This window comes from Macrobrachium rosenbergii, chromosome 15 (assembly GCF_040412425.1).
Source record: "Macrobrachium rosenbergii isolate ZJJX-2024 chromosome 15, ASM4041242v1, whole genome shotgun sequence".
NCBI classification, from domain to species: domain Eukaryota; kingdom Metazoa; phylum Arthropoda; class Malacostraca; order Decapoda; family Palaemonidae; genus Macrobrachium; species Macrobrachium rosenbergii.
The window spans coordinates 51,129,500-51,157,201 of NC_089755.1; the positions used below are offsets into that span (position 1 = coordinate 51,129,500).

The window sequence follows — 27,702 nt, forward strand, 5'->3', positions numbered from 1 at the left end:
TACGCACCTTTTCATACGTACTCAGGAGGCATATATATGTGCATCGCGTCGATACCCGCACCTATCCGTATTGGTGTCACCCTGTTCTGTCTATCGCCCCCTGGGCATTGGGGCCACATCGTTCTGTCGCTTAATCCTCGTCACCTATTCCCAATTTCACTTCCTCCCCTTCCTCCTTCCTCCGTAAAATTCTGAATTATAAATACTTCTACCGTCCTGTCGCCTCTTTGCTCTTCATGTTATAAAACAAACTCGAAACACACTTTTACCACAGAAACATTTATGTTTACATTGATTCATCTCTCCATTAGTTAAAGTGGTATGTTGTGTGTTTGTTTGTGTGATTGTGCGTGGGAGAGAGAGAGAGAGAGCAGTATTTATGGGTAAGTACACTCGCCTGTAATGAAAAGTGATGACGATAAAAGAAAGTAGGACTGTGGAAAGAAAAGTCAGTGAAAGCCCTGATAAAAATGGCAAGAAACAAGTCACACGTCCCTCACTTCGGTGTCCTGTACCTACTGATTTTTCCAGTAGCTGCCAGTTTTTTGCTACTCTCTCTCTCTCTCTCTCTCTCTCTCTCTCTCTCTCTCTCTCTCTCTGTGTGTGTGTGTTAACAGGTATTGAATTATTATATATTTCTTTATGGCAAACTGTGACCTGTATCACTGGCAAACGCCAGATGTCACTTTGACATCTTCCATCTGCATTTCATGTTTTCTAAATCTCGATCACTCGAATGAGGTCTCGGCTCCTGCTCACCTCAGATAAACCATTTTCATATACACTATGATTTCTCATGTAATTTCAGCCAGTTTAATGTGCGAGACATTTATTTTCGTTTACAGTCAATTCATTCTATATGGATACGCTCCCCATCCATAGTCAGTTTAGGAAGTTTCCTGATCGCAACTTACACCTAACTTTCAGCCACTATATATATATATATATATATATATATATATATATATATATATATATATATATATATATATATATATATATATATATATATATATATATATATATAAAGTTCTTTCCCTTGAAGGAACTGTTTCCCCTGATCCAGCAACCTCCGCAACATCAGCTGTTCGTTGCACCTACCCAGAAAGCTAATCAGAAGCGGGTTGAACCCCTGCATATTCTCAGACTTGCACTCGCTCTCCCTTTCTAACTTCTCCTCCATCACCAGGACGTCACCTCCCATTTCTCCCACATGACCGAGCCGTATCAACACTCGCTGGTTCATCTTGACGCCTACTCTACGCATCTCCACATTCTAACCCTTGCGATTGTTCTTATGCCACATATGCTACTCAGGTAATTCATTCGATGAGTTTCCACCATTTTTCCTTCATTCGCGGGAGTGTATAAACTTGTATAGGAGAAATAACGCTACATATCAACGATTCCTAAGTCATGAAAGAGGGTAAAGAAAAAGTCTGAATGAAATTCATAGCACCTGGAGTCGATCAGAAATGCATGTTTAAGTACGATTAAAAGTGTTGACATGAAAAATTTCAATTTAACTTCAAAACTGAAAAACTGTCCGCTCGCTTTTTGATAAATAACTTAAAATTAGGCAGTCTACGTCTCAATTAGGAGATAATTATACACATTTTAAAAAATTATGCTAGTTTTCACCTGTAGCGCACACATACGGCCATTTTATATCGAATCTAAATAGCTGCTTAGAATGTAGACTCCTAAATCTGAGCTCTTCATAATATTTGAAATAAACTGGGTGTTGTAAAAGTGAGTTAGATTGCTAGAAACTGAGCGTCCTTGCTCAGACTAAGAAACTGAGCGTCCTTGTTCAGGCTAAGAAACTGCGCGTCCTTGTTCATACTAAATAACTGAGCGTCCTTGTTCAAACTAAGAAACTGAGCGTCCTTGCTCAGACTAAGAAACGGAGCGTCCTTGCTCAGACTAAGATACGGAGCGTCCTTGTTCAGACTAAGAAACTGAGCGTCCTTGTTCAGGCTAAGAAACTGCGCGTCCTTGTCCAGACTAAATAACTGAGCGTCCTTGTCCAGACTAAGAAACTGAGCGTCCTTGTTCAGGCTAAGAAACTGATCGTCCTTGTTCAGACTAAGAAACTGAGCGTACTTGCATATTATTATTATTATTATTATTATTATTATTATTATTATTATTATTATTATTATTATTATTATTATTATTATTCAGAAGGTGAACCCTATACATATGGAACAAGCCCACCAAAGGGGTCATTGACTTGAAATTCAAGCTTCCAAAGAATATGGTTTTCTTGAGGAAGTCAGGGAAGGTAAAGAGAGATACGGGAAGAAGAGATCTCACTAATTAAAGAGAAAAAATTAAATAATAAAAACGTATTAATATGCAAGGAGAATAGCTTTAGTGGAACAATGCACTGCATCTTCGCTTGAACTTTTGGAGTTCCGTAATATGTACAAGACTGACTATTCAATCGAAATTTTAACCAGGGAAATGTCATTTGCATGCTTGACCTTAGACTGAATCCGCGGTCACAAGCGGTCATCAGGCTTGATTCTACTGGAAATCCAAACGGTCAGTTTATAATACTCTTTAAAAAAAAAAAAAAAAACTATTTCAGTAATTTATGTTGCACTTCGCGATTTCACTGTTTACTAAAAATTCTTCGTGCCAGTCCACTTCGTCATTCAGTTAAAAAAAAAAAAAAGTAAAAAATCCGCCGAAGTTTCTTCGGCGCAGTCGAGTTTTCTGCACGGCGTATAATAAGGTAACCGAAATTAAATCTATCTTCCGGTGGTCTTGGTATAATGCTGTATGAGCCGCGGCCCAAGAAACTGTAACACGGCACGGTGGTGGCCTGTCCTATATCGTTGCCAGACGCACGATTATGGCTAACTGTAACCGTAAATAAAATAAAAAATACTGAGGCTAGAGGGGACAGGTCCTAATTAATATATATATATATATATATATATATATATATATATATATATATATATATATATATATATATATATATATATATATATATATATGTGTGTGTGTGTGTGTATATATAATTTATATATAGTCACAGCATAAGAACACGAACGGAACCCGATGCGAACAATCGTCTTTCGAGAAGGAAATTGAGGAATTTTTCGTGTTCATATTTTAACGTTGAAATCGAGACACTGATATATTCTTTGCAAGCTCTCTCAAGTGTCCAACCATCCATTATTCAGATGTGAGTATTCGTTTCATGACTTGATAGCATGTGATGTGTCTGTGGGCGTGCATACGTTGGTGCATTGGTGCATTCATGGCTGATACAAGCAAATGATTTGACGTAATGGTAATTATATATATATATATATATATATATATATATATATATATATATATATATATATATATATATATATATATATATATATATATATATATATATATATACTGTATATATATAAGTGTGTGTGTATATGTGTGTGTGTGTGCGTGTTTGTATGTATGTATGGTGTATGTGTGTTTGTGTTGATAAGTAACATATGCTCATTTATTTTGCATTTAATATCATTCTACATGCATATTTCTAATATCTTTTGCCATCCTGTTAATATCATTCGTCATAGGCGGATGAACGAACACGAAACACTCCCCCAGACACGAAACATAAAAGGGGGGCGGTTAAACGTCGAAAAAAAAACACAAAAAGAAAAAAAAGAGAAAACTTGATCGAATGACAAAAAAAAAGAACTAAAAATAACAAAGGCAACTTGATCGAATGACAACAAAAGACCCCGTAGGGGGTAGTGCCGTTAGCGCACCTCGTGCGGTACACTGTAGGCATTACTTAAGGTTCTTTGCAGCGTGTCTTCGGCCCCACCTAGCTGCAACCTCCTTTCGTTCCTTTTACTGTACCTCCTTTCATATTCTCTTTATCCCATCTTGCTTTCCACCCTCTCCTAACGATTGATTTAGAGTGCAACTGCTTTGAGGTTTTTCCTCCTGTTACACCTTTCAAACCCTTTCCTGTCAATTTCCGCTTCAGAGCTGAATGACCTCATACATCCCAGTGCTTGGCCTTTGGCCTAAATCCTATACTTAATAATTCCATCAATCAACAGAAGAACTAAACATCTTCGCTTAAGAGCATCGTAATCGACACCGGCAAGGCGACCAATCTGCGGTTTTCCATGACGGAACGAATCGCCGTGCAGACCAAACGGTGCTAGACATCGTGACATCTCAACAGAACTGATATAAATTCTGACGCGCGTGCGCGCGAGGAGAGCAGCACGCATGACTTCTTCTGGGTTCACAGAGGCGTTATAAGGATAGATTTTCTTTTGTTTTTTTTCCGGCAGAGAAATTTGACTCTTCTACGTTTCAGGTGAAATCGTTACCACTTTCTTCTTCTTCTTCTTCTTCTTCTTCTTCTTCTTCTTTTTCTTCTTCTTCTTCTTCTTCTTCTTTCTTTCTTTCTTTCTTTTCTTCTTCCTCCTCTTCTTCTTCTTCTTCCTATTTTTCTTCTTCTTCTTCTTCTTCTTCTTCTTCTTCTTCATTTACACTCTTAGTGTGAATGGCCGCAATAACGCTTTCTTTTGGTTTCCTTCTAAGCGTCACGTCTTTTGGGGAAAATTGGTTTCCACTTGTAGGTCAGGGGAAACGCAAGAGTAAATAGGCAAACCGCTTGGTCTTTTACTTGTTGTAGTTTTTCTATTTTTTTTTTTTTATTTCTAGTGGAAGCATGACAAACTTTTACAGTTATTTTGAGTGTGTCTACTACGATACTATTCAGTATATATGTACAGTATATATATATATATATATATATATATATATATATATATATATATATATATATATATATATATATATATATATATATATATATATATATATATATATATATATATATATATATATATATATATATATATATATGCATGCGTGTATGTATGAAGAAACTTCTACTTAGGAAAATTCCTCGAAAGCTATTAATATAACCTAATGCAACATTTTCCATCCACTAGGTAAAAAAAAAAAGGTGTTTACTAGACTGGAGTATCGTAGGCAATCATGCCTAAACGGAGGTTTATATAATTCGTTCTTATGACCATTTGCCCCATAGGGGCCGTTGTGCCGTTAGCACCTCATGCGGTGCACTGCAGTCATTACTTAAGGTTCTGTGCAGCGTGCCCTCGGCCCCCAGTTGCAATCCCTTTCGTTCCTTTTACTGTACCTCCTTTCATATTCTCTTTCTTCCATCTGACTTTCCACCCCCTCCTAACGATTGATTCATAGTGCAATTGCTAGGTTTTCCTCCTGTTACATCTTTTCAGACCTTTTACTGTCAATTTCCGTTTCAGCGCTGAATGACTTCATAGGTCCCAGTGCTTGGTCTTTGGCCTAAATTCTCTATTCAGTTCAGTTTAATTATGAACATTTGGGGTAAAGGCAGAAATGAAGTCACTTGCCAGGAAGGAGCATAAAAAAAAAAAGATAACACGCTCATTAAGCTGTTACTGGCATCATCTTCATCATCACAGTGATTAATGTCATTCTTCTTATTACTGTTATTATCATGTTTAACGCCATTCTCGTTGTCATTCGGGTCTTATCATTATGAGCATTGGAGGTAATTACTGCTTTAGCAAAATTTTGTATTGACCTTATTCAGTTTTTCTGTTATTACCTTCGTGACCAGGATTACGAATTATCGGTAATTACTGCTTCAGAGTAACTTATTTTGTGTTGACCTTTTTCAGTTTTTCTGTTAATTATCTTCGTGACCAAGATTAGGAATCATCGGTAATTACTGCTTCAGGATAATTTATCTTGTGTTGACCTTTTTCAGTTTTTCTGTTGATTACCTTCGTGACCAAGATTAGGAATCATCGGTAATTACGGCTTCAGAATAATTTATTTTGTCTTGACCTTATTCAGTGTTTCTGTTGATTACCTTCGTGACCAGAATTATGAATCATCGGTAATTACTGCTTCAGAAAAATTTATTTTGTGTTGACCTTATTCAGTGTTTCTGTTGATTACCTTCGTGACCAGGATTAGGAATCATCGGAAAAGCTGAACACAGTTCAGTATAAAGTTAATGCCCTTGAAGAAGCAGTTATCTGTAACGAAACTTGTGTCAAACGTTCTTCAAGAGTGGGAGAGCCACTGATCTGTCCATGTCTGGCTCCGCTAGAGAGCCAAACCCCTCAGTGGCTCTGCCAATCAGCTGATAACGAGCCTTCCATTGATAATAAGGATGAGAGCGCATCCTTATTAGGATGAGTAATCTGTGCATGAAAATTAGTTTGCCTGGGATTCTACATTAGCTTGAATATATGAGGTACCGTTGCGAATTAAGATAAAATGATATGAAGTTCATAAAAAGGTCGAATTGCTTCAAAGTGATTGAGATTTAGAAGGATAAAATGTGATGAATGTGTGGTCTATGCATTAAGTTCCGTGTGTGTGTGTGTGTGTGTGTGCATGAGAATATTACATATGAACGTAGGTGTCGTTCATATTCTTATTGGAAGTGTATGAAGAAAGTTGTCCGGTACACTCACTGCCTAAATTATGAATAACGGCTGCATTGTCATCTTGGCTACGTTTTCTCATTCATTTCCGTGAAGAAATTCTTCATATGTCAATAGCACGAACAAAAATCTATGATGTGACACTGATGATTTTTTAAATGATTTGAGTCATGGTTTCTTGAAATGCAACGCAACATTGAACCACAGGAAGAGAGAGAGTGAGAGAGAGAGAGAGAGAGAGTTCTTTTAGATTTCTTATTCGTGATCTCTATATTAATCCCTGGTACTGTTGTGTAAGATGTTCCGTAACTCTGATCGTCTGTTGCATTTTTTTTTTTTTTTAACGTTAGTTTAACCAGACCACTGAGTTAGTATCTCCTAGACTGTACCACCCACGACTTAGTACTATATGATATGCAGCCGATTCCAAGTCTTGCCTTTTTTTTTTTCAATGAAGTTCAGTACCACACAGTTTTCTAGAAGTTTCATTTCAGTTACGACCAAATTGTGGAATGGTCTTAATCCTGTAGTTGATTTTTTGTAACTTAAAATTTTAAAATTTGTGCAAATGGTTTTTCCGTTGAGCCGGCTGACATGAGTCTCATTTCATAGATTGTTTGTGATTTGCTTTATTTATTTTGGTTTGTTATTTATCTTATATTTGTTGTTGGTTATTTTCTTTTTTATTTCATTTCTGTGTCATGGTTTGTATTTTAGTTTTTGGTTGAATTATCGTTGAAAATGTGATAATGATGGCTCTAGTTATAAGCAAGGTCCAAAGAAAAGGTGAAAATGATGTTGGGTGCAACGAGGAACTGATACGCCGCCACTCCGTCACCACCCAGTTCTCCCTGTGGTTGCTCCAAGATCTTACTTCTCTGACGTCTCTCTTCTTTATTACGCGTTCCTCGTTTGGTTCCTCCTTTCGTCATTGCAGTCCAATCCAGTCTTCTACTCCTCCCCACTTCCCCTCCCCCCCCCCCACTAGCCCCCTTCATCCTCCATCCTGCTGTAGGATGAGGCTCTGTCGCTTTCTTCCACCAAACGCAACCTGTTCTTCAGTTTCTATGAAGCCGCCGTGCCGTGAGCATAAACAGGCGGGACTTTGCAACGACGGACCGCGAAACTTAAAGTTAACCGTAGTTCACTTACTTAGAGCTACTGGCTTTGAAAAAAGAGAAAGAGCAGCCTCAAATACGAAAATTCAAGTCAACTGGATTTATAAATATATCGCTCACGTGTTGTTCAGCTATAAAAAGGTTTTGATCTAGATTTCAAGAAAAGATAAACCGTTCGATTTCGAGACGAGAATGCGGGAAAGACGAGTGGATCTTCTGGTCCTGTTCTGTTTTCTGTGGTGTCCCGTTCCAGGTAAGAATAAATGATTTACTTATTTACTGCTGTGTTTAGCTGCATGTATGTAATCGTCTTGAGACAGTTCCCAGACGTTGAAATTAGTCTGTATTACAGTTGGACTATGAATCGGTAACGTAAATTTTTCATTGATAAAATTTTTTTAGTTCCAAAATACTTTTTGAAAAATTACATGTTAAGAGTGTTGCTAAAATTGGAAGCTTTGTATCACTTTATAGATAATGGTGTACTCGCTTCAAAAGATTATTTTTCCTTTTTTTTTTTCCTTTTTAAATATTACCGCATTCCATAGAACTGTATAGCATAAACTGTATAATATTAAAGATTCCGAATATATCCCATGAAAGAAACAATAGCATTTAAACTAATGCTAGTTATAAATCATATCTTCGCGATTATTTTAGTTGGTCTTCATGAGTTATGTGGAAAATCGAGAGAGAAGGAACTGGGGCGATAAGATAATGGCGGAAAACGAAACTAAGCATGCGTCACACGTTGGATATCATCGTCTTGTATGGGAGAAAGAGAAAGCGTTTCTGTACAGCCAGGCCGGCAGATACAGCACCATATCCCATAGACAGTACCCCATTCAGACACCCTTCCATACCTCTGTCCTTTGTGCATACGATCGAACAAACTCGTATCCTCTCGGTAAAAAAGAGGCGTATCCATTAGAAAGTGGGACTCCGCATAGTGAGTCACTAGAGGCGGATTTCACGTATCGCAGTGGTGGAAAATAGACTTTATTACCGGATCCGCGAGAGAGTTGCGCGCGCCAAAATCTTGGCGGGTAATTGTTTTCGTCGTGGTTTCTCTTCATATATATTCAAGCTTTCTTCAGGGAATAGTTTCACTAGTTAATTTCACGACTCTTTCTCGGAATGTTATTGATAAAATGATCCATTTAAGCTAAGGAAATGTTTCCTTCATCTTCTTGTTCTCCGAGGAATGTGAGTTTCATCACATTCTGGATCATCTTTCGACATTCCGAGAAAGAGAAAGTCGATTGCCGCCCCTCCAGCTCTGAAAGAAAGGGAAGAAGAAGAAGAAGAAGACGGCTTAAATTAAAGCTTCCATACACATTCTTGCGACCTGACACAGCAAATTAATCCTTGTGCATAACGAACGTAAGGGTGACACACTTTCCCTAGAAGCCGCAAGAGCCTTAGCCTAGTTCCAGGTGAAGTTCCCAACGTTAGTTTTTCAGCCTTTTATTGGTGAAAGCTTTTTTGTTTGTTGGTTCAGTGTTTTGCCGTTATTCCGGTAAGGAGGGCTGAGGAGAAAGCTGGTACAGTTTGTAGTTGCCTCTTCTCGGTAATTTGTTTGTTTGTTATAATAATATTGGAAGCCATTCTTTCGTGGAATCGCCCAGACACTCACTAATCTTTTGCTGTTGCCATTAATAAACAAATAAATTGTTTAACAGAGGAAAAATAAGTTGACAGGCGAAGAATATTAAATCGTAATGGGCTAAACAGCAAAGTGAAATGAATAAGACAAATAGCAAATAAACTATGAAGTGACTCGTGTTAGCTTTCTCCCCTCAAAAAAAATTGCACCAAATTTGAATTTCTGAAGTTCTAACGATGCAAATGCAAGATATAAATACATCCATTTCATGTCTCTCTCTCTCTCTCTCTCTCTCTCTCTCTCTCTCTGTCAGGGTTGACGTCTTCTGCCATTGTGAAAACAGATTTCCATTAGTCAAGTAACAATCTTTGCGCGTATCTCAACACTTACACCTTACACTTGCATACTGTGTAGTCACGTAAACAGAATCGTTTGGAGACTGCAATTCCCCGTCAGGCTTGAGTAACTATCCCTAAAGGGTTCCATTTCCCTAAAAGTTACTTTTCTGGTAAAATTTTCGTAGAAATTCACACAAAATTTTACCTAATCTTAACAACAAGACTACAAGGTCATTTGTTTACGCCCTCGCCTTCCAGCGGGAGACTCGAGGTACTGTTCTACAGGAGATAACGGCTTGGCCCACTCATTAAAAATCCATTATGCCTCTGTTGACCTAAACCGTGAAGTAGGTAGCTGGTGGTTAGTCAACTGCGACTGGCAAAAAACCGTTCTACACAGGCAACACTTCTTAAGAAGCAGGAGGCTCAAGGTTAAAATTACATCTATCTATCTATCTATCTATCTATCTATCTGTCTCTCTATATATATATATATATATATGATTATTATCACTTTTGTACGTGATTCATTTATCACACATTACCACAGGTGAAAAATAAGAAACGGGGTGTAGGTCTGACCGGTTTTCGACTTTATTTCCAAGCCATTGACGAAGGACTGATACAGAGTGTATATCACACTCTGTATCAGTCCTTCGTCAATGGCTTGGAAATAAAGTCGAAACCGGTCAGACCTACACCCTGCATTCTTATTTTTCACCTGTGGTAATGTGTGATATATATATATATATATATATATATATATATATATATATATATATATATATATATATATACTGGTGGCTTTTGCACCTTATCGTGACCCACTGCTGTTAACATCAGATCGCTAGGGTCAGTTGGAAAATTCACTGGTGTTCGGTTTTTCACAAACGATTTTGACCATTGACCATAGACACATAACCCTCCTCTTTTATCCGGGCTTAGATCCATCTCATGTCCATCAAATCTGTTGGAAAATGTATTACTATGACTCTTCTTCTCCCTTTTTACAGGTGAGGCGTTCTTCTCACTGAACTCCATCTCTCCTACCTTGGAGAGAATGGCCAACTACGGCTACTACATGCTAGGCTATTCCCCACCCAACTATGGGCACGACGATGAAATCGACCTCTACGAAAAAGGTCAGTTATTTAATTCTTTTGCCTAATGATTAGCTGATTCATTGTTTAAGATTATTTGTTTTCATTAATTTATTTATCTGTTTACGTAGAAATTTTGGAATTCTAGAACATCTTCCAGGAATAACAAATTGTTCGAGGGAATTAAGAATCCCGTTGTCTGGACTTTCTGGTAATATATCACAAGATACTATTTCTCGGATGTCATATGTAAAGACGAAGTATATTGTAGCCTAGCTTTGGTAATATCATTGTTGTCTAAGCCTCCATACACGTTACGTTTGATTCTAAGGAATCTGTGATTTCATTACAGTATTATTATTGTTGTTGTGTAACAGAAAACAGAAATAATAACTTATAGCAAATAAAGATATATATATATATATATATATATATATATATATATATATATATATATATATATATATATATATATAAATTTATATATATATGTATATATATATATATATAGTCATCTTACTCATAAGTAAGTGGAATTTGTGATTTCGTTATTATTATTATTGTGTAGATAAAAAACATAATAACTTACATCAAATAAAGATACACATAATTACCATACGCATAAATAAATGTATTTTACAAGCATTACACCTAATAATTCGGACATTTGTATTTGTAACCCTGAAATGCTACCCTTATTTTTCTTAGTGTGAATCCTACTTTGGGGTACAGGTGTACCCCGGGATAATAATATGCATAATAAATCAATTAATTGCTTTTATTTACTATTACTTATACCAAACAAAAGAATTACATCTATTTCATTGGGAAAAAACTCAAAACAGGAAAATCTTCTATTATTCAGAACAATTTAGACACATTTTCATTTGATGCTCCAAGATAGAGAGAAACCCTCACGCTTTTAAACCCTCACTTGTCGGTGTGGTCTTTGCAGAACCTCTATGGGACGGCCACATAGGCGTTGGGAATCTCCTCTCGCCTATTTTCAACGCCATAGGCGCCCAAACCAACGAACTCTTCCACAGCACGGATGAGTACGGCCGCCCGGACAGAGTTGTCAAAGGTACGTAAATGAAATCATAGTATATAAGTCTGTTTTGCACGCCTTAGTGAATACTGAGTGGCAGGGTAACAGAGATTCTTTGAGTGGTAAAAGCTGCTTCTGTTCAGATATTTTCTCCGATCTGAGTAGATTTAGATATGATTTTATATAAATGATCGTTGCGAATGTTACTTTGTTTTTCTATATATGTATGTATATGTATATATATATATATATATATATATATATATATATATATATATATATATATATATATATATATATATATATATACAGGAGAGAGAGAGAGAGAGAGAGAGACTGACTCATTTCATTTATTTGCAGTTGATTTACGATTCCGTGTTATTTATTTTATATATTTAATGGCTATTTAAGTGGTATGTCCGTTCCTTTTAAAAAATAAGGAAGGATGCGGCATTCTTATTTTGTAGAGCTCAGTGAAAATAGAAAGAATGAAATACAGATATGAAGAATGTTTTTGTTGTACACAAGTCGACATACAATATGTAATATATACAGTACAGTTAGTGTTAAGTAATTGAAAGTGACATCCTATATACGATCTGTCATCTCTTTAAGCCATCATCGGGATCTGAAACTGAAGCTGACAATAGAATTCATTGCGTCTCTTGTGCTTTGTGTCTTTCAATAGGTTTTGACAACAGGTTGGGTCTTCGCATAGCTCTTCCCTACGTTGGAGACTTCCAGATGACGAGGGAAATTGGCCCTGGAAGGTTCCTGGATAAATTGGGGCCTGGAAAGTACCCATATTCTCATGTAAGTTAACTGGAAGTCGAAAGATTCCACCATTTTAATTCCAGTACCATTTGTAAGCTAGAGTTCCCCAGAGTCTTCTTCTTCTTCTTCTTCTTCTCAGATCCGAGCATTCGGTTGTGTCGAAGTCTGTGTTGTTGAAGCTCTTTTTAACTTAGTAGGTATGGATATGTGCAATTAATAATAATGATAACTTCTTATTTGTGTAAATTCCTTTGATTTTAGGTTTTCATCTTTGTAATTTGTGTTTCCGTCTTGACACTTTTGAAAATGGTAAGAGCTAATGTAGCGAAACGTTACAAATAGACTAGTAAAAATTCAGTGGATATGGTATGTGTTTAAGTATTTATCCATGCTCACATTTCCATGATAATAATAATAATAATAATAATAATAATAATAATAATAATGAGTTTTAGGTGCTTTTATGTTTAATTAACAGCATGGCCTGTTCTTCATACCATCCTTGTAAACTATCCTCATTTGACCAATAGAATAAAATCTGTGTACTTCCACGTCCTCAATTTGCACTCCATGTTTTTTAGTAAATTTCAAGGATAGCGTTTTATAAGTCATTTACTGTCAGTCAGAGATTCACACAACCGATGTCATTCCTTTTCTTCTCAGCTGCCTCCGAAAGGCGGAGTCTTGGGCGGCGGTACGGGCCACGGTTACGGTTCCACAGGCTACGGTGGCGTAGGGGGAGGGGGAGGCTACGGGAGCGCAGGCCCTTCGTACGCCTCGAATCCCGTCCAGACTTACCAGTACGTCGTGAAGCCTACGGTGAAAGGACCGTCTACGGTCAACGCGGCAGCTTACCAGTCCATGCAGAATTATCCCTGGTATTACAGATAGAAAAGAAGAGGAGACGCGTCTTTGGGAGTTTCTGGGGAAAGGAGGTCAACGATTCGCCGTTTTCCCCCATCAGGAGAACCTTCGTACCTATAGAGAACTGGGAAGACAAAGAAAAGCAATTCCTAAATTATATGAGTGCGTATGTAATTCTTTTGACGGAGAACGATATCTGAAGGAAACTAAATGTGAAATGTAAGAAATTTAGACGAATATTTGCAGAGCCATTCGACAACTTTCTCCTTTTTCAATGAATCGTAATAGAAAGAAGTTTAGTAAATACGCTTATCAAAGATTAATAAAAAAAAATAAAGACGGGTTTGGGACATTTCCTTGTTATTGTTCTCTGTAGGATGCAATATTCTTATGGTTTCAATAGTTTGTAGCACATTTTAATCAAGCATGATTGTTAATTTATACCATATTTATGAAGATCTGTCAATTGAAACATCCTCATTGCTAAAAAGTAATGTGTATATAATATTAGGGGCTTAATGGGCCCTAATTACTTTTTCGCCATGATACGACATTTAGGCAACCTTGATATTTTCTGCATTCAGTTTCGTTGTTGCTGTTATATTTATTAACTTATTATATTTATTGATTTCAATAAATAGTGTGATAATTCGCCAAATGTTTTTATTATTGTTTACCATGTAACAGGAGGTACAGTTCAGATTAATTCAGATCGACATCTCTCTCCTCCATCCAAGTAACACGAACGATTACTCGCCTATCCATTGTTAAAATGTTCAGTTAAACAGACTGAAACTTTCAGAACCACTGGAGTGAGACATTGGAACTGGATAGCCAGTGTGATCATATAGCATCCACACTCCTGCGCCATTTCTAGTCCTTGCTCAGTGCCTGCAGTCAACTATGCATGGTAATGGCAAATAAATTCCACTAATCATGGCAGTGTAACGATATAATATCAGTGGGAAGCCATTCCAGACATCCACACTCTTACGTCTGTTCAAGGTTCTAACAACAACAACTTGTTGCTGTTAAGTAGTTGAGTAATTGAGTAGTTAAGTAGCTGAGTAATTGTCAGGTAAGAGGCCTATTAAATACCAAACAACCACGTAGGTGAAGGAATCATCAAGAGACTGGGCGAGCCACATTCTGCCAACGGGCCACCTCGTACCGTATAAAAAAAATATGGGCTGGTCCTGCATATATTCTGCTTCTTTTATTCCCTGTGAGATACAAGCAGTCGTCAGAAGAGGAAAAGGGTCTTTGGGGGATGGTAGGGGAGGGGAGGAGTTGGCCTGGGAGCGGAAAAAAGCTGCTTTTGAATTAAATTTTCAGTTGACGTGCGAAAGAATGAGAGAGCTGGGGGCGAGGCTCAAACCTTTTGATTGAATAAAGAAAGATTTATTCCGATAAAGCCATAGAGGACGTATGATTGCACCTCACTAACTTACGACTGATCTCTTAAATTTATTTAAATATAGCCCAAAGAAAAAGAGAAAAGACGGTTAAAGTGGGAACGGCGGGTAGTGCTTAACAAAGGGTCGTTAACTCTTTTGAGGCACTGAGAATCTACACAGTAAACTGGGAACTCAGAGAGAAGAGCCATTAAGATTAAGTCGAAGAAGAGATGACAGGCAACGAAAGTGAGGTGCAGATCCCAAAGGCTTCAGAAAAAACAAGAACCTCGGAGAGATGTAAACAATGAACCGGAGTCAGTTGGGTAGGCGTTAACGACATAGTGCGAATATTGTCGAGGGACCATAACTGGAAAACAACGAGACAGCCAGCGACTTCTGTCATATTTTGATAGCAGGTAAGCTTTAAGTAAACAAATAGATAAAAATATTAAATACTGTAGAATAACAAAGCTTGTGCACTTGGCTGTTGTGTACGGTGCACTGTGACATGGAATTATGTACAGGCACTGGGGACATGAGTTATGTACAGGCACTGGGACATGGAGGTATGTACAGTGCACTGGGACATGAGTTATGTACAGTGCACTGTGACATGGATTTGTGTACAGGCACTGTGACATGGATTTGTGTACAGGCACTGTGACATGGATTACAAGTACAGGCACTGTGACATGGATTTGTGTACAGGCACTGGGAAATGGAGTTATGGGAAGTGCAATATGACATGTAGATTTAAAGTTGGAGAATGGAAAGGAAACAAGGTGAAGATCTATCGGATAGGATCAACCAAATAAAGGATTTGATAAGGCATCTTAGGACAAAACATGAAAAACAAGCAAATGGTGTTTCAGTAAAGGATACCTAACAGTAAGTAAATGAATAACTTGGAGAATATTTGTATTTTTATTGGTGATATGTGATGACGTCTTGTAGGAGAAGACGGAAGATCGCAGGGATGGAGAAATAAGCTCCCGAATCATAGGTTGTTTTATTCCATGCAGCAAAATATATACAGGGAGGCTCGTGCCGAGAAAAGTGATGGTGCCCATGCGCATGTGGGGAGTGCGGACAGCGCTACTCATGCGTTTGCAACGGACAATATTCATGAAATACATAGAATGCATATGTGTACAGTAATCCACATTTATTCCAAATCCGAGATAATGAAGTACAGAGGAAATAAGGAGACTTCTTCATATGTGAGAATCTGCTTTAAAACTTTATTGGTGTAGCAGAATAAGAAAATGTAGCAGCAATTATCAGACGGTGTACTGTAGGCATTACTTAAGGTTCTTTGCAGCGTCCCTTCGGCCCCTAGCTGCAACCCATTTCGTTCCTTTTACTGTACCTCCTTTCTTATTATCTTTCTTCCATCTTACTTTCCACGCCCTCCTGACAATTGATTCATAGTGCAACTGCGAGGTTTTCCTCCTGTTACACCTTCCAAACCTTTTACTGGCAATTTCTGTTTCAGCGGTGAATGACCTCATAGGTCCCAGTGCTTGGCCTTTGGCCTAAATTCTATATTCAGTTCTTACGAATAATAACCAGCTGTTCTTTACGCTTAGTCTACGAGCTATGATATATTTCCTTTTGTTATATGCCCAAATTTTAGGCACAAATGGCCCCGTTTTCTACATAGTTGAACAAATTCCAGTGGCTTAAGACAGACTAGTTCCAGAGGTCATTTCCTCCTAAAAAACTTGACCAAGGGTCGCTGAATCCGTAGCAACCGGAGCAACAACCTCTACGCTGAAAAACAGAGAAATTTCTAACCACTAAAATTGCAAACTCGTTTGTTAAGTTTTTTTCTGTCATCTCAGTATTTTAGCACTGGCGTCAATGGAAACTCTAAGGGCTAGCTTGGTCAAGCTTTCTACCTGACTGGTAATCGTGAAGTTGTTTAGTGGCGCGGGCTTAAAATATGCGTTAGCATAATTATTGAAAAATTCTGCTTCGACTTATTGCTTTTTTCTCGTTATGCATTCAGGCTAAATGGGGACTGTATGTTACCGTCTTTCACTTCACAGGTAGCAAAATTAGTCGCTTCTCTTGCAAATCTTTATCTTGTTTTTCGGCATAAAGTTTAATGTAGACTGTAAAGTATTACTTTTCACGCATTTAGATTTGGATTGAAGGATACCGAAACCCTCAAGCTGCCAAGGGAGTTTACGCATTCCTACTAGTACGATTTTCAGATTAAGGTAGTTAAGCGTAGGGTCAATGCCATTGTCTTGCAATAAACAAAAGATACTGAATCTTGCAACAAACTACAGCACCTGCGACAAGCAGCGTTGGGTAACAATAAGACATGAAAACCAGAATATGTAAAGAATCTCGATTTATTTGTTTATTTATTTTAGAATTTCGTCCACATGTCATGTTTTAAAACTCACAACTATTATAGCTTTAGTGGTTTGATGCCCGAAAGCCAAAAAGAAAGCAGGCCCGAGTCTCGATATAAAATTTAACTTGGAACTCCTTTCACCAAATCTTTAAATATTTTTTCAGTATGAACGCATGCGCTATATGAGCAGTTTAAGGCGACCACAAAATTTTATTCTTTCAGGCATGCCTCTAGCGAGCTACGAGTGATGATGAGCTAGGAAACAGCTTTCTAGAAAATGGCAAGTGAATACTTTTTAGGCCAGAGGGCGCAGGTTTGAAAAAGTGGTCGTGACGGAATATATTTACGATTTTACTGTAAGACTGTTCTCCGGACCTTGGTATAGCCTACTATCCCCGGCAAAATCTGTTCGTTTATCATTAGGCTGCCAATGTTCGAATTCCGAAGGATTTCAGTCTTGGAAAGTCTATTAAGTTATTAATTTAAAAATTCCTTTGTAATTGCTCTGCTCCAGATTGCTGTTTCCTGCTTTTATTTTCTAGCATTGTATTTGGAATTACCAGACGTTTAACAGTAGCTTCCAATTACATTTGGTATTATTTCACTTATGGACATTAATTGCTTTCAACATAAAATATAGGTTTTTCTGTTGTATTATGATGTGATTTACATGATTTTGAGGTTTATTTCCATCGCAAATGAATACTTATCCTTCCCCGGCAAATGATATACTGTATATAAAATTAATAAAATTACGACTTGTCAGAATATTGCCCCCCTCTCCATAGCTAATACGGCAAAACTGTAATCAGTAAACACAGTTTTGCCGTATTAGCTATGGAGAGGGGGTGCAGTATTCTGACAAGTCGTAATTTTATTAATTTTGTATACAGTATATTATTTGCCGGGGAAGGATAAGTATTCATTTGCGATGGAAATAAACCTCAAAATCATTCAAATCACATCATAATACAACAGAAAAACCTATATTTTATGTTGAAAGCAATTAATGTCCATAAGTGAAATAATACCTTACATTTTATTCGTCCTTTCATTTCTGCATCATTCCCAACTTAACATCTTAAACTATTATTGTCGGCTGCTCAAAGAATCGACGCCGGCGATAATTCCTCACCAGCCTTCCGATACGTTTACACTGATCACGGAACATTACTCAAAAAGAGGAAGTTCAGATTTGCTGTAAGCTACGAAAACTTACAACAAATCTTAACGTTCTATTGTAATCGACAGTGGACCACGATGAAGAGCTAGAGCCAAAAGATTCAGAGTAGTAAATATTTTCCGTGATTGTTTCGTATAAACTGGAAAGAATTTTCAGAAACTCACGTTAACGAAAGTTTCTTATCATTGTCGTTTGTGGAGCGAACGGTCAGAAGGTAGACCCTAGTTTTTGCACAGAAAGTATGGCCATAAAAGAAAGGGAATATCTAGTGATAAACTAGAGATGGATGGGGTGCTTGATAAAGACATGGAAAATATAAAATCTCATGCTACTAAAGAGGAGTGCAAGGAAATTATGCGTGAAAGATACCAGTAACGTCATGTGGAAACAGTGAGAGCCCTGACGTATGGGAGAAGTATGAAAGAAGAAGATCACCTTCTGGGTTCAGTTTCGTAAACAAACCCTTCATTTCACAGGATTTTAGATGGTTGTTAGTCTTTTACGAGCTGGACTGACCGGATAACATTCAAAGCTACTCTTCGTCAAAATGTATTCTGCAACACGACTTTGCGGGCCCATAAAACAGTTGGTAAATGCTCGTCATATTCACACGGCCCTCCATGTCCGGCAATTTCAGAGTGCAATAAGCCTGAAGACTTTATACCCCAAGAGTGATTTAGATATACTTAAGAAAACAGAGGTAAGCCAAGGCTTCTGTGGCTGTTATCCTTTAAGTTATCGTTAAGGGTATCCTGGATAATTAGCAGAAGGATGTTATGCGTAGGTCTAATCAATAGGCTAGGCTATGTAGGCTAACATTGGTAGGCTTAACCTTATAGGCTAGGTTAGTCAAGGCCCATTGAAGTAGACATTGATCTAGGCCTTTAGGTTAGGCTAATCTGCCTGGAAGTTAGGCAAATTTACGATAAAACTGCAGGGTAACTCCACAGGGACTCCCATATTGTTGGTATGGAGTGGTTCCGCGCACGCGCAAGTGACAAGAGAGCCATATGTTCAAGAAGGGAATGGCTAAGGAAACGTATTTTAAAAGGACCGATAGTAACCTAATGTACCCTAACCTAACCTAACCTAGCAGACTGTGTTACTTAGCCGGGAATGGAGCAAAAAAAACTCCACTTTTTACCAAAACGTCCCCTATAACACTGTGCATGGGTGATAGCATTTCAGAATAGACAGCATATGAAAACATGTCAGTTCTGATTTTAATTAAGGTTAATTACAGTTGTCTGCCAAAAAATAACAGTAAATTGTTAATAAGCAACCAAAATACTACAGGAAAAGTCAATTTCCAAGGTAATACCCGATGTGGGGGAACCCTATAGTTCTACCAAACTTGCCTAACCAAGTAGGCTTATTGTAGGTCTAAAGGTCTAACTTAGGCCAAGAATAAATGGTAAAACTAAAAATTAGTATACCGTACCATGGCCTGGTTCCTGCCAGTCACCAGCTGGAATATTTACCACCTTTTGTTGATGTTTATAATGTTAACCATCTTTTGTTCATGTTTTTACAGTCATTTCTAAAGGGAATGGTACAGAGCACGATGCCCACTTTACCCATAATGTAAACTGTTAGTTACAGAAACGGGTGGGTAGTAGTTTACAGTTTTACTGAATAAACCACTGTATGTGTGAATCTTCATTGTTACCCAGTTCATTGTGAGTTTTCCTTGGGTTTCATGTGTTGTCTAAGTGGTGGCACCCTTTCAGAAACATATTTTTCTTTAATAGTTCAAAACATATTAAAATATAATGTATTGTTTAACATTATTGTATTTTTTCTTCCCTAGCCTCCAAAAAGCAGTGGTTTAACCTTCTCAGGATATATTCCAATTGGTAAGTTTTTGGCCAATCTTTTTATTAATAATTGTTAAAGATGTATTTTAAATGGTCTTACTCAAGCATAAGCTTTGGTTTAACATTTTTAAAAACATTCACCCATAGGCTGAATAGTCATGGTTCAAAATTGATATTGCATCCTTTAGCTGTGTGGGTGTCTTGCGACAGGTGGTAGCAAATTTATAACCATTAGTTATTATTGAATTCATGTGGTGATAATAATATAGAAACCCAAGTTCTACAAATGCTTCATTTACTGATGCTAGGATTGTTGCAGTGTCCCTTTGGCCATGTCTGCATTGCTTTTTTCCATTTTCTTTGGTCTCATCTCACCAAGCTGTCTAACTTCTTTAGTTTGCCCTCCATGAGACTGTAGAAATGGGTATTAGTGGTCTCATCAAAGTACTACTGTATAATAATAATAATAAGAAAATAGCGTAGATTATCATTGTAACGGCTGTTCGTGTTTTATTTTTGTATGAAATGGCAATCTCATCCAGTAACAGTACTCTGAGACAGTTTCCTGCCTAAGAGTAATAATGATAAAAGTAATGTAATATTGAAACTAGCTTTCAGTAAGGCAAGAAAATTTTAATTTCCATTTAATTTTTTAATGGTGTAGATACCACTGGTCCAGTATAGGTCTCACATTCTTTTAAATGAATCTTACCTCTTTATTATGATAGTCAGGTGGGAAATAAAGCTATCATAAGAGAGAGAGGTAAGTATTTAAAAACTAAATTTTATTATAAAAACTTTGTTGACAATTCTTCAAACTATGATTTCAAAACTGAAGGATAACTAAGGATCATTGTAAAGGAAAATGTTTTAGATACTTACAATTAAAACATAGCACCCATTTTTCAAGACAGCTATCATTATGCTTGTGAAATTCAACATTTTGTCATTTGAATCAGTTGAATTGACCATTTAAAATGGTTGTCTTAATCATGTTTTAGAGCAGATGATACATACAATTGTTGAAGTGAAGATACAGGCCTGAAGTATTTATTTTATAGAGTTGAGAAAATAGTGTTAGCCACTTGAAGTTACCAGATGGCTGCCAGATGAATCCATGTTACTCATGCAGAGATACTGAGAGCAACATACACTCATTTTAATTGGCCATAGCTAATCTGCCTAAGTTTGTTATTGCAGTATCTCTTATAGATGAATTGACTTTGCCTGGCTAATGAACTTCACCTGCCCATAGCTTCTGGTTTTCAGGCACCAAAGACTTGCCTTACACACCATCATTGTCGGTGGAATCCCATCTGCGGTGGGATTTATAGACAAAAAGAGGTCATTAGTATTCCTTTTCATGGGCAAAATTGGAATATACATCTCTGGTAAATATCCTCTAAGAATATAACCAAGCACTTTTAACCCCCTTACTTTAGCCTGACAGCAGTGAACTAAGGAATAATGTAAATAAAGACAAATAATTTCATTTACACCAAGTTGTAAAACAAACCGTTTTTATGGTTTATAGTTGCTTCACTTTGCATTGAATGACATCTTGAAATGGCTGCTTCATAAGAATTTTTAATTTTTTTTGTAAGGAGGGACCTACAAACAACATTCATACTAAATTTCATGCTTGCATATATCTTGACACCTTCTGCCTAATTGCCATCAGGTCCATTCTTCAACTATGGCTTTTTCTGTAGGATTTTCTGGCCCTTCTTATTACCTTAAAGGTCTTTGTTCAGCCATTTCCAAATTTGCTACGTTTCTGACTCTGCTTTTTTCATATTTTCATGACATGGTTCTACTCAAGTCATGGTATCTGAATGTATTTTCCTGTCTTTAGATACATACATTTCAGCATCTTCCTCGTCTGTCTTGCAGTCCTTCCAACACACAACAGTAGTTTCATTATAAATAGTTTCATTATGACTTCCCTTGGATGTGCTGCTTAAAGTAGTACAGTACAGGCCTTATACACACATCATAATTAGTGTATTTCCTTTCTTAATAAATGTTATTTGCTAGAACGTACTGGAAGTTCTGCTCTTTTTCCACTATCCACAGAGTTGCCACTCGTTAACTTATTGTCCTCTCAATACTTGCATCACAGTCCAGATTATTCCTCAGGAAACAGAAATGCGTCAATTCATCTAGGGCTTGTCCTTCCACACAGTTTTTTAAAAGTCTTTTCAGTGTTTTAGGGCATATACAGTAAAGCATTGTGTTAAAATTTCCAAGTGCTTGTATCCCAATCTTGCAGATTGTAGTTCTTATTGATTTGTTAGTGGCTTTTTGTGTATGGTCAAATGATCTTTAAGTTAAGGAATCACTATTGTATATAATTAAAATTATTGCTATTTTCAGAAAAAGTACAAATTTCATATTCCCGGAGCAGCGGGCCAGGCGGACAAAATGTTAACAAAGTGAATACGAAAGTTGATCTTCGCTTTGAGTTGAATACAGCTGAATGGCTTCCTGATCAGCTGAAAGAAAGAGTTAGAGAAAAGGTAAGTGTATTTGGTTAAAATTTTTAGAAGATGAGGTAATTGAGATATTGCTACAACAGTTTTAGTGAAACTTCTGTAATTATATTGAAGTTTTGGGGGTGTTTTACATTTCTGCAGATTTTTGCCATGCAATCTTTTGTTTATATAATTGTACGATATTGTAGTGATGTCACAGAAGAATTTGCATAAATTATTGATTTATGCTTCAAAAATACTGGATCATTGTAAATAAGACTCTTGAGAGTATTAACATATATGAAGATGAAAAGATAATTCGCCAAGAATTTGCATAATATTTTCATAACTCATAACGTTTTGTCATATCCTTGTATGTTCTTAAAGGTAAGTTGCAAAGTCTGCATTTATGGGGAGAGGGAAAACTATGAATATTGTACATTGCGGGGTTGAATACTTAGGGCTCTTGCTATGAGTCTTCTCCCTCAAGCTATTGAATGATTACATTTGTTACTTCCTGTTCATGGTTCAATCAAGATATTGGGTCTCAGGTTTCTTACTCTTAATTGTCACTAGCAGTGCTAGTAACCAGTAATCAGCAAACGTGACACAGGAGTAAATTAAAATATATATCGAGTTGAAACGGCTAAAAGCAATGTTGCACATATTATGGGAAGAACAAGCTGTACATTTTCATCATACTATTACAAAAAACTGGCAGTCCAAGAACACTCCTGTTTTTGGCATTGTGAAGCAGTCAAGTGGACCTAAGGTTCGTTCTGTCATGACACTGTGGAAATTGAGATTTCTGTCCTTAGTAATCCTTTGAATAATTAAAGTACTGTATTTCCATAATAGAAGCTACCTGAATGCTTTGAAGTCTTGAATATGAACAAACAAAGGGCAAACCTATTACTTTATTGGAATAGTAGTTGCTGGTTGTAATGAAGAAAAGTTTAAGCAATGATAGTGATTCCTCCCAGTATACTGAGCTCTCATCCTCTCCTGCTGTCACTCACTCTTTTGTTCTACATCTGTACATATATATACTGTACATATGTTTGTAATGTCTTCTAGGTCCATGTAGTGGTGGAATTCTTGACTCCAGTACTGTTCCAGTGACTGATGGATAATTTAACACTGAATACTTCAATAAGGGTTTTACTAAACACACACTAAATAGTATCTAGATCTGGATCACAGAGACCTACAGTCATTAAGAACTATCAGCTCAGTAACTTAATAATAGTTTACCAACCAGTACTGCATGGATTGCCTTCATCTTAACCCCTTCAGTTAGCATGCATTTATGTACCACAGAGAAAGTAAGGAGGAAAACGTGACAGTTGTTGAGACCTAAGGTTCACCAATAAGAAGAGATCACAAAGGTAACCACGAGAGATGTGGGAAGTGTCAAATGTAGCACTGTTGGCAAAGTATTCAATAACACTGTTTCTAAAAGGGAACCAGATCTCAGTTTACAGAATGTCTAGCCTTTACTGTCTTACTGAAATAAAGATCAATAACTTGAGATTCTTCAGTTCCTGAAAGAGATAAGATAGGTGATAGCCAGTCAGGCAAGCTTGCAGAATTTATGCCAGATATCTTTTAAGAAAGATTTTGAGAAGGCAGTGACTTTGGGAAGTGAGCTGTAAGGATAGAATCAAAGATTTCATCTAGTTGAAATAAGAGTAATAGTTTAAAGTTGTTCAGTGTTTGTGGGTTACATTTAAGTAGATTAGAATATGCCACAGCGTGACTTATTTTCTTGAGATACTAATGTTATTTTTCCATACTTTTATACTTTCAGTTCAAGACTTCTGTGAATTCAGAGGGCTTTCTAGTTGTGAGATCTGACAAGACTCGTTCTCAGCAGTTGAATTTAGCCGATGCACTGGATAAACTTCGGACTATGATTCATTCAGCATCATATGAGCCACCCCCCCATGCTGCAGAAGATGTTGAGAGACATAGGAGAAGGTAAATTTTTTGTTTCTTTTCCTTTTCACTTATTTGTAAGACTATACTACCATGAGGTAAAATTTTTATTATAACTTACAAGAGTTCAATCGTGTTTAAATTATACAAATTATACATAAGTATACAGGCAGCCTTTGTAATATGATCACCCTTTTTCTGCATATGCTATCACAGCAGTACATCTATATTTTCTCCTTAAGCCAACAGCACTCTACATTATACTCTCGTAATGTCTGCAGTACATATAAAAATATTTGACATATATATAGTACATGTATAACTTGACAAAGGTAAACCCTCAACACGTAAACCCACCATCGCTGAGGAACTCCTTCCTGCAACACCCAGAGAGAAGTTAAGGTTAAAAAGCAGGAAAATTTCCAGGTAAATCATTCAAAGAAATTAAACAGATTTGGTGGATACAGTTGAAAATATCTGAAATTAACAGTTTATCTGCATTAAGGGCTTCCTTTTTGAAAAATTTTGTTATTCTATATTACAAAATAAGGAAGTTGAGATTTTATAAGGAATTGTTCTAACTTTCTTCGTGATAAAAAAAAAATTTTTTAATGAAAGAAAGCTCTATAAGCATGTTATAAACCAAGAATATAAAATTTCCACAACCCTGATCTCCAAGTAATTTTCAGAAATATCATCTATGTTGGCTTCCAAGGCAGCATCACTGTATCTTGGTGTTTTGTACATAAGATAATACTCTAATACTAAAGCATAAAAAAAGTAAAATCAGGGATAGAGCTGGATTGTAGTGATTCAAGGGGGAATTGACCATTGTTGTAAGATAGCCTTATACTCCATTTCAAACATGCAGTTTTTTCAAGCTAAACTTAGGACATGAATATTTAATAAAAGACAAGTTTAACTTTTATCGATAATAGGTTAAAATGCTAGCACTTGCAGGCATGCTATAAGTTAGTATTGCATTATACATTTACCACTTGTAAGTAATAATGTGACACTGACAGCATATTTGTGACTTTCATACTAAATAGTGTGGGACACCTTTATTTTTACAATACTGCAAATCTTTTCCATTTAAAATTAACCCATTAGAAATCACAATATTGATAGTATTTTGACAGCTTTGTGTTTCCCTTTGACCAATAAAAGAATGATAGATTTCATTCAAGGTAAACAGTGCATTCAGTACTTCATTGTTATTAGTTCTTCATTGGAGGGGTGGGTAGAGCTTTCGGCTAGCATGCTGTTGGCCCAGCGTTCGACTCTCCGAGCTAGCTAACCAGTTGGTTCTTAGCCACGTAAAGTAAATCTAATCCTTCGGGCCAGCATTAGGAGAGCTGTTAACCAGCTCAGTGGTCTGATTAAACTAAGATATACTTAACTTCATTGTTATTAGAGTAAACCCCCCAGATTCGCTTGGGATGCATACCACTACCCCTTGCGAATAGCTCAAATCCGTGAATACTTAAAACCCCTCTAAAAATGCTTGTAACTCAACCCCTCTAAAAATGCTTGTAACTCCTATTTTGATAGTTCAAAACACCAAAAAACCCTCTAAAAATACTTATACCTAAAATTTTTAAGAATTTTACCCAAAAAGTGCATTTAGTCACAAAACTTATATAAAAATAAAGTACAGTAATTTGTGAATGTTTCTCTACAAAAAATGTGGCGAATTTTCCCTAAATAATGTGTATATATGTTCCACAGAAAATCCCATGAATCTCTGAGTCCGCAAATTGTGAGAATGCAAATCTGGGGGGTGTTTGCTGTACATATACGATTACAAGAAATACCCATTAGTATACAGTAAAATTTAATGGTAAAGGAAATATATAGTAGAGGAAAAGTGACAGTTAGAGAATCACTAAGCAATTTGAAATAGATGGGTAGAAGGAAAGGTACAAGTACATTAGAAATAGTGGAAAGCATTAACAAAACAGAAAGCAGCATAAAATAAATAATGAATGAGTAGCTAACTGATTCTTTTCACTGAAATGAGCATGTGCTTGCATGTTTTGCTGTTAGTCATATATTGCAGTGGGTTTTGAATTCTTCGATGTTGCTTTCTCAGTAAAGAACAAAACATGCATTCTTTGTATGATGTAGTTTTCCACATAAATGACCCCATTATACTAATATGACATCTTCACCTTTCAGACATGAAGCTGCTGTTAGAGAAAGATTACGTCAGAAAAAGCACAGATCATTGATTAAGCAAGATCGACAGGCTCCTGAAGTTGATACGTAGTTTTATATGCATAAGCTATTGTATATATGTAATCTATCAACACTGACCCATTTTGTAAAAACGTGGAGTCATTATATTTATAAAAGTGCTAGGAATATGAAGTATACAAAGCAAGATGCAGTTCAGGTTAGTTTGCTTGCTTTTATATAACCTGTACTTGCAAACCACAGCACTGTACCTATTGTTTTTTGGAAAATAAAAATGACAGATTATACTATTACATTTTTCTTCTCTTGGTAAATTTTCTTGGTTTTGCTATCAACTAAGTTTGAATATGGATAATTTTATATTACTAGGCAGGACAGGGTGGAGTGGGAACTATGTGCTGTGGGAAGATGTATGGTCTTGAAAACTCAGCCATTTTGTGTTTTTAATTTTTCTTGCAGTGGTCTTCATCTGCATGGTGTTGACATTATTATTAATGGGTTTTGAGGAGTGTTGACATTATTAATAATGGGTTTTGAGGAGCTATATAAACATTTGTTTTTTTCAGTTATGAGCCTTATTCACATGGAAATAGTGGCTCCAGAAAGTGCTAAGGTTTTCATAATTAGCAATTGACATTCAGATATGAGGTGCTAACCTCATGTGGTGTATATGGTCTGTGCATGTGTCTTGGTATTGTTTTGATACATTCAGTTCTCAAAGACTACAATGAGTTAAGTTTTTAAAGTATACAATGTTAAGCTTCAAAATATTATGATAGCTTTACACAGAGAGAATACCCTTTTTCTATTTAGCAATCAACTAAGAAGACAGATTTCAGGTGTTCCAGGGAATTTCTTTTAAATATGTTCATAGGATATAAGGAAAAAAGAATCGTAATGACTTAGCTTTTGGTAGAGTAAGGGTTAAAGAATATTTAGAGTAAAAGACAAAACGCAGTTCAGTGTACAGATTAC

The 27,702-nt window shown here is 36.6% G+C and overlaps 2 protein-coding genes across 2 annotated transcripts in view; both read left to right on the forward strand.

The window, feature by feature from the left end:
• Positions 1-20,155, forward strand: part of LOC136846342 (uncharacterized) — a 31,375-nt gene extending 11,220 nt beyond the window's left edge. Inside the window, exons 3-7 of the mRNA XM_067117142.1 lie at positions 10,579-10,707; positions 11,621-11,749; positions 12,402-12,526; positions 13,151-15,164; positions 20,110-20,155. Of these exons, the coding sequence (XP_066973243.1) occupies positions 10,579-10,707; positions 11,621-11,749; positions 12,402-12,526; positions 13,151-13,378 (611 nt within the window). The 3' untranslated portion in view covers positions 13,379-15,164; positions 20,110-20,155. The remainder of the gene's footprint in view (positions 1-10,578; positions 10,708-11,620; positions 11,750-12,401; positions 12,527-13,150; positions 15,165-20,109) is intronic.
• On the forward strand, positions 18,847-26,800 carry LOC136846343 (large ribosomal subunit protein mL62). The gene is made up of 5 exons (XM_067117143.1): positions 18,847-18,999; positions 20,110-20,155; positions 22,493-22,635; positions 24,401-24,570; positions 26,710-26,800. The coding sequence occupies exons 1-5, from the start codon at positions 18,847-18,849 to the stop codon at positions 26,798-26,800; spliced, it is 603 nt and encodes a 200-aa protein (XP_066973244.1).
• The last annotated feature ends 902 nt before the right edge of the window (positions 26,801-27,702 follow it).

Excerpts from the sequence above, each read along its gene's own strand:
- LOC136846343 (XM_067117143.1), top strand. The coding sequence starts at position 18,847 with ATGTATTCTGCAACACGACTTTGCGGGCCCATAAAACAGTTGGTAAAT. Across the intron at positions 22,636-24,400 it reads AAGAAAGAGTTAGAGAAAAG|TTCAAGACTTCTGTGAATTC; the intron begins GTAAGTGTATTT and ends TTATACTTTCAG. Across the intron at positions 24,571-26,709 it reads GTTGAGAGACATAGGAGAAG|ACATGAAGCTGCTGTTAGAG; the intron begins GTAAATTTTTTG and ends TTCACCTTTCAG.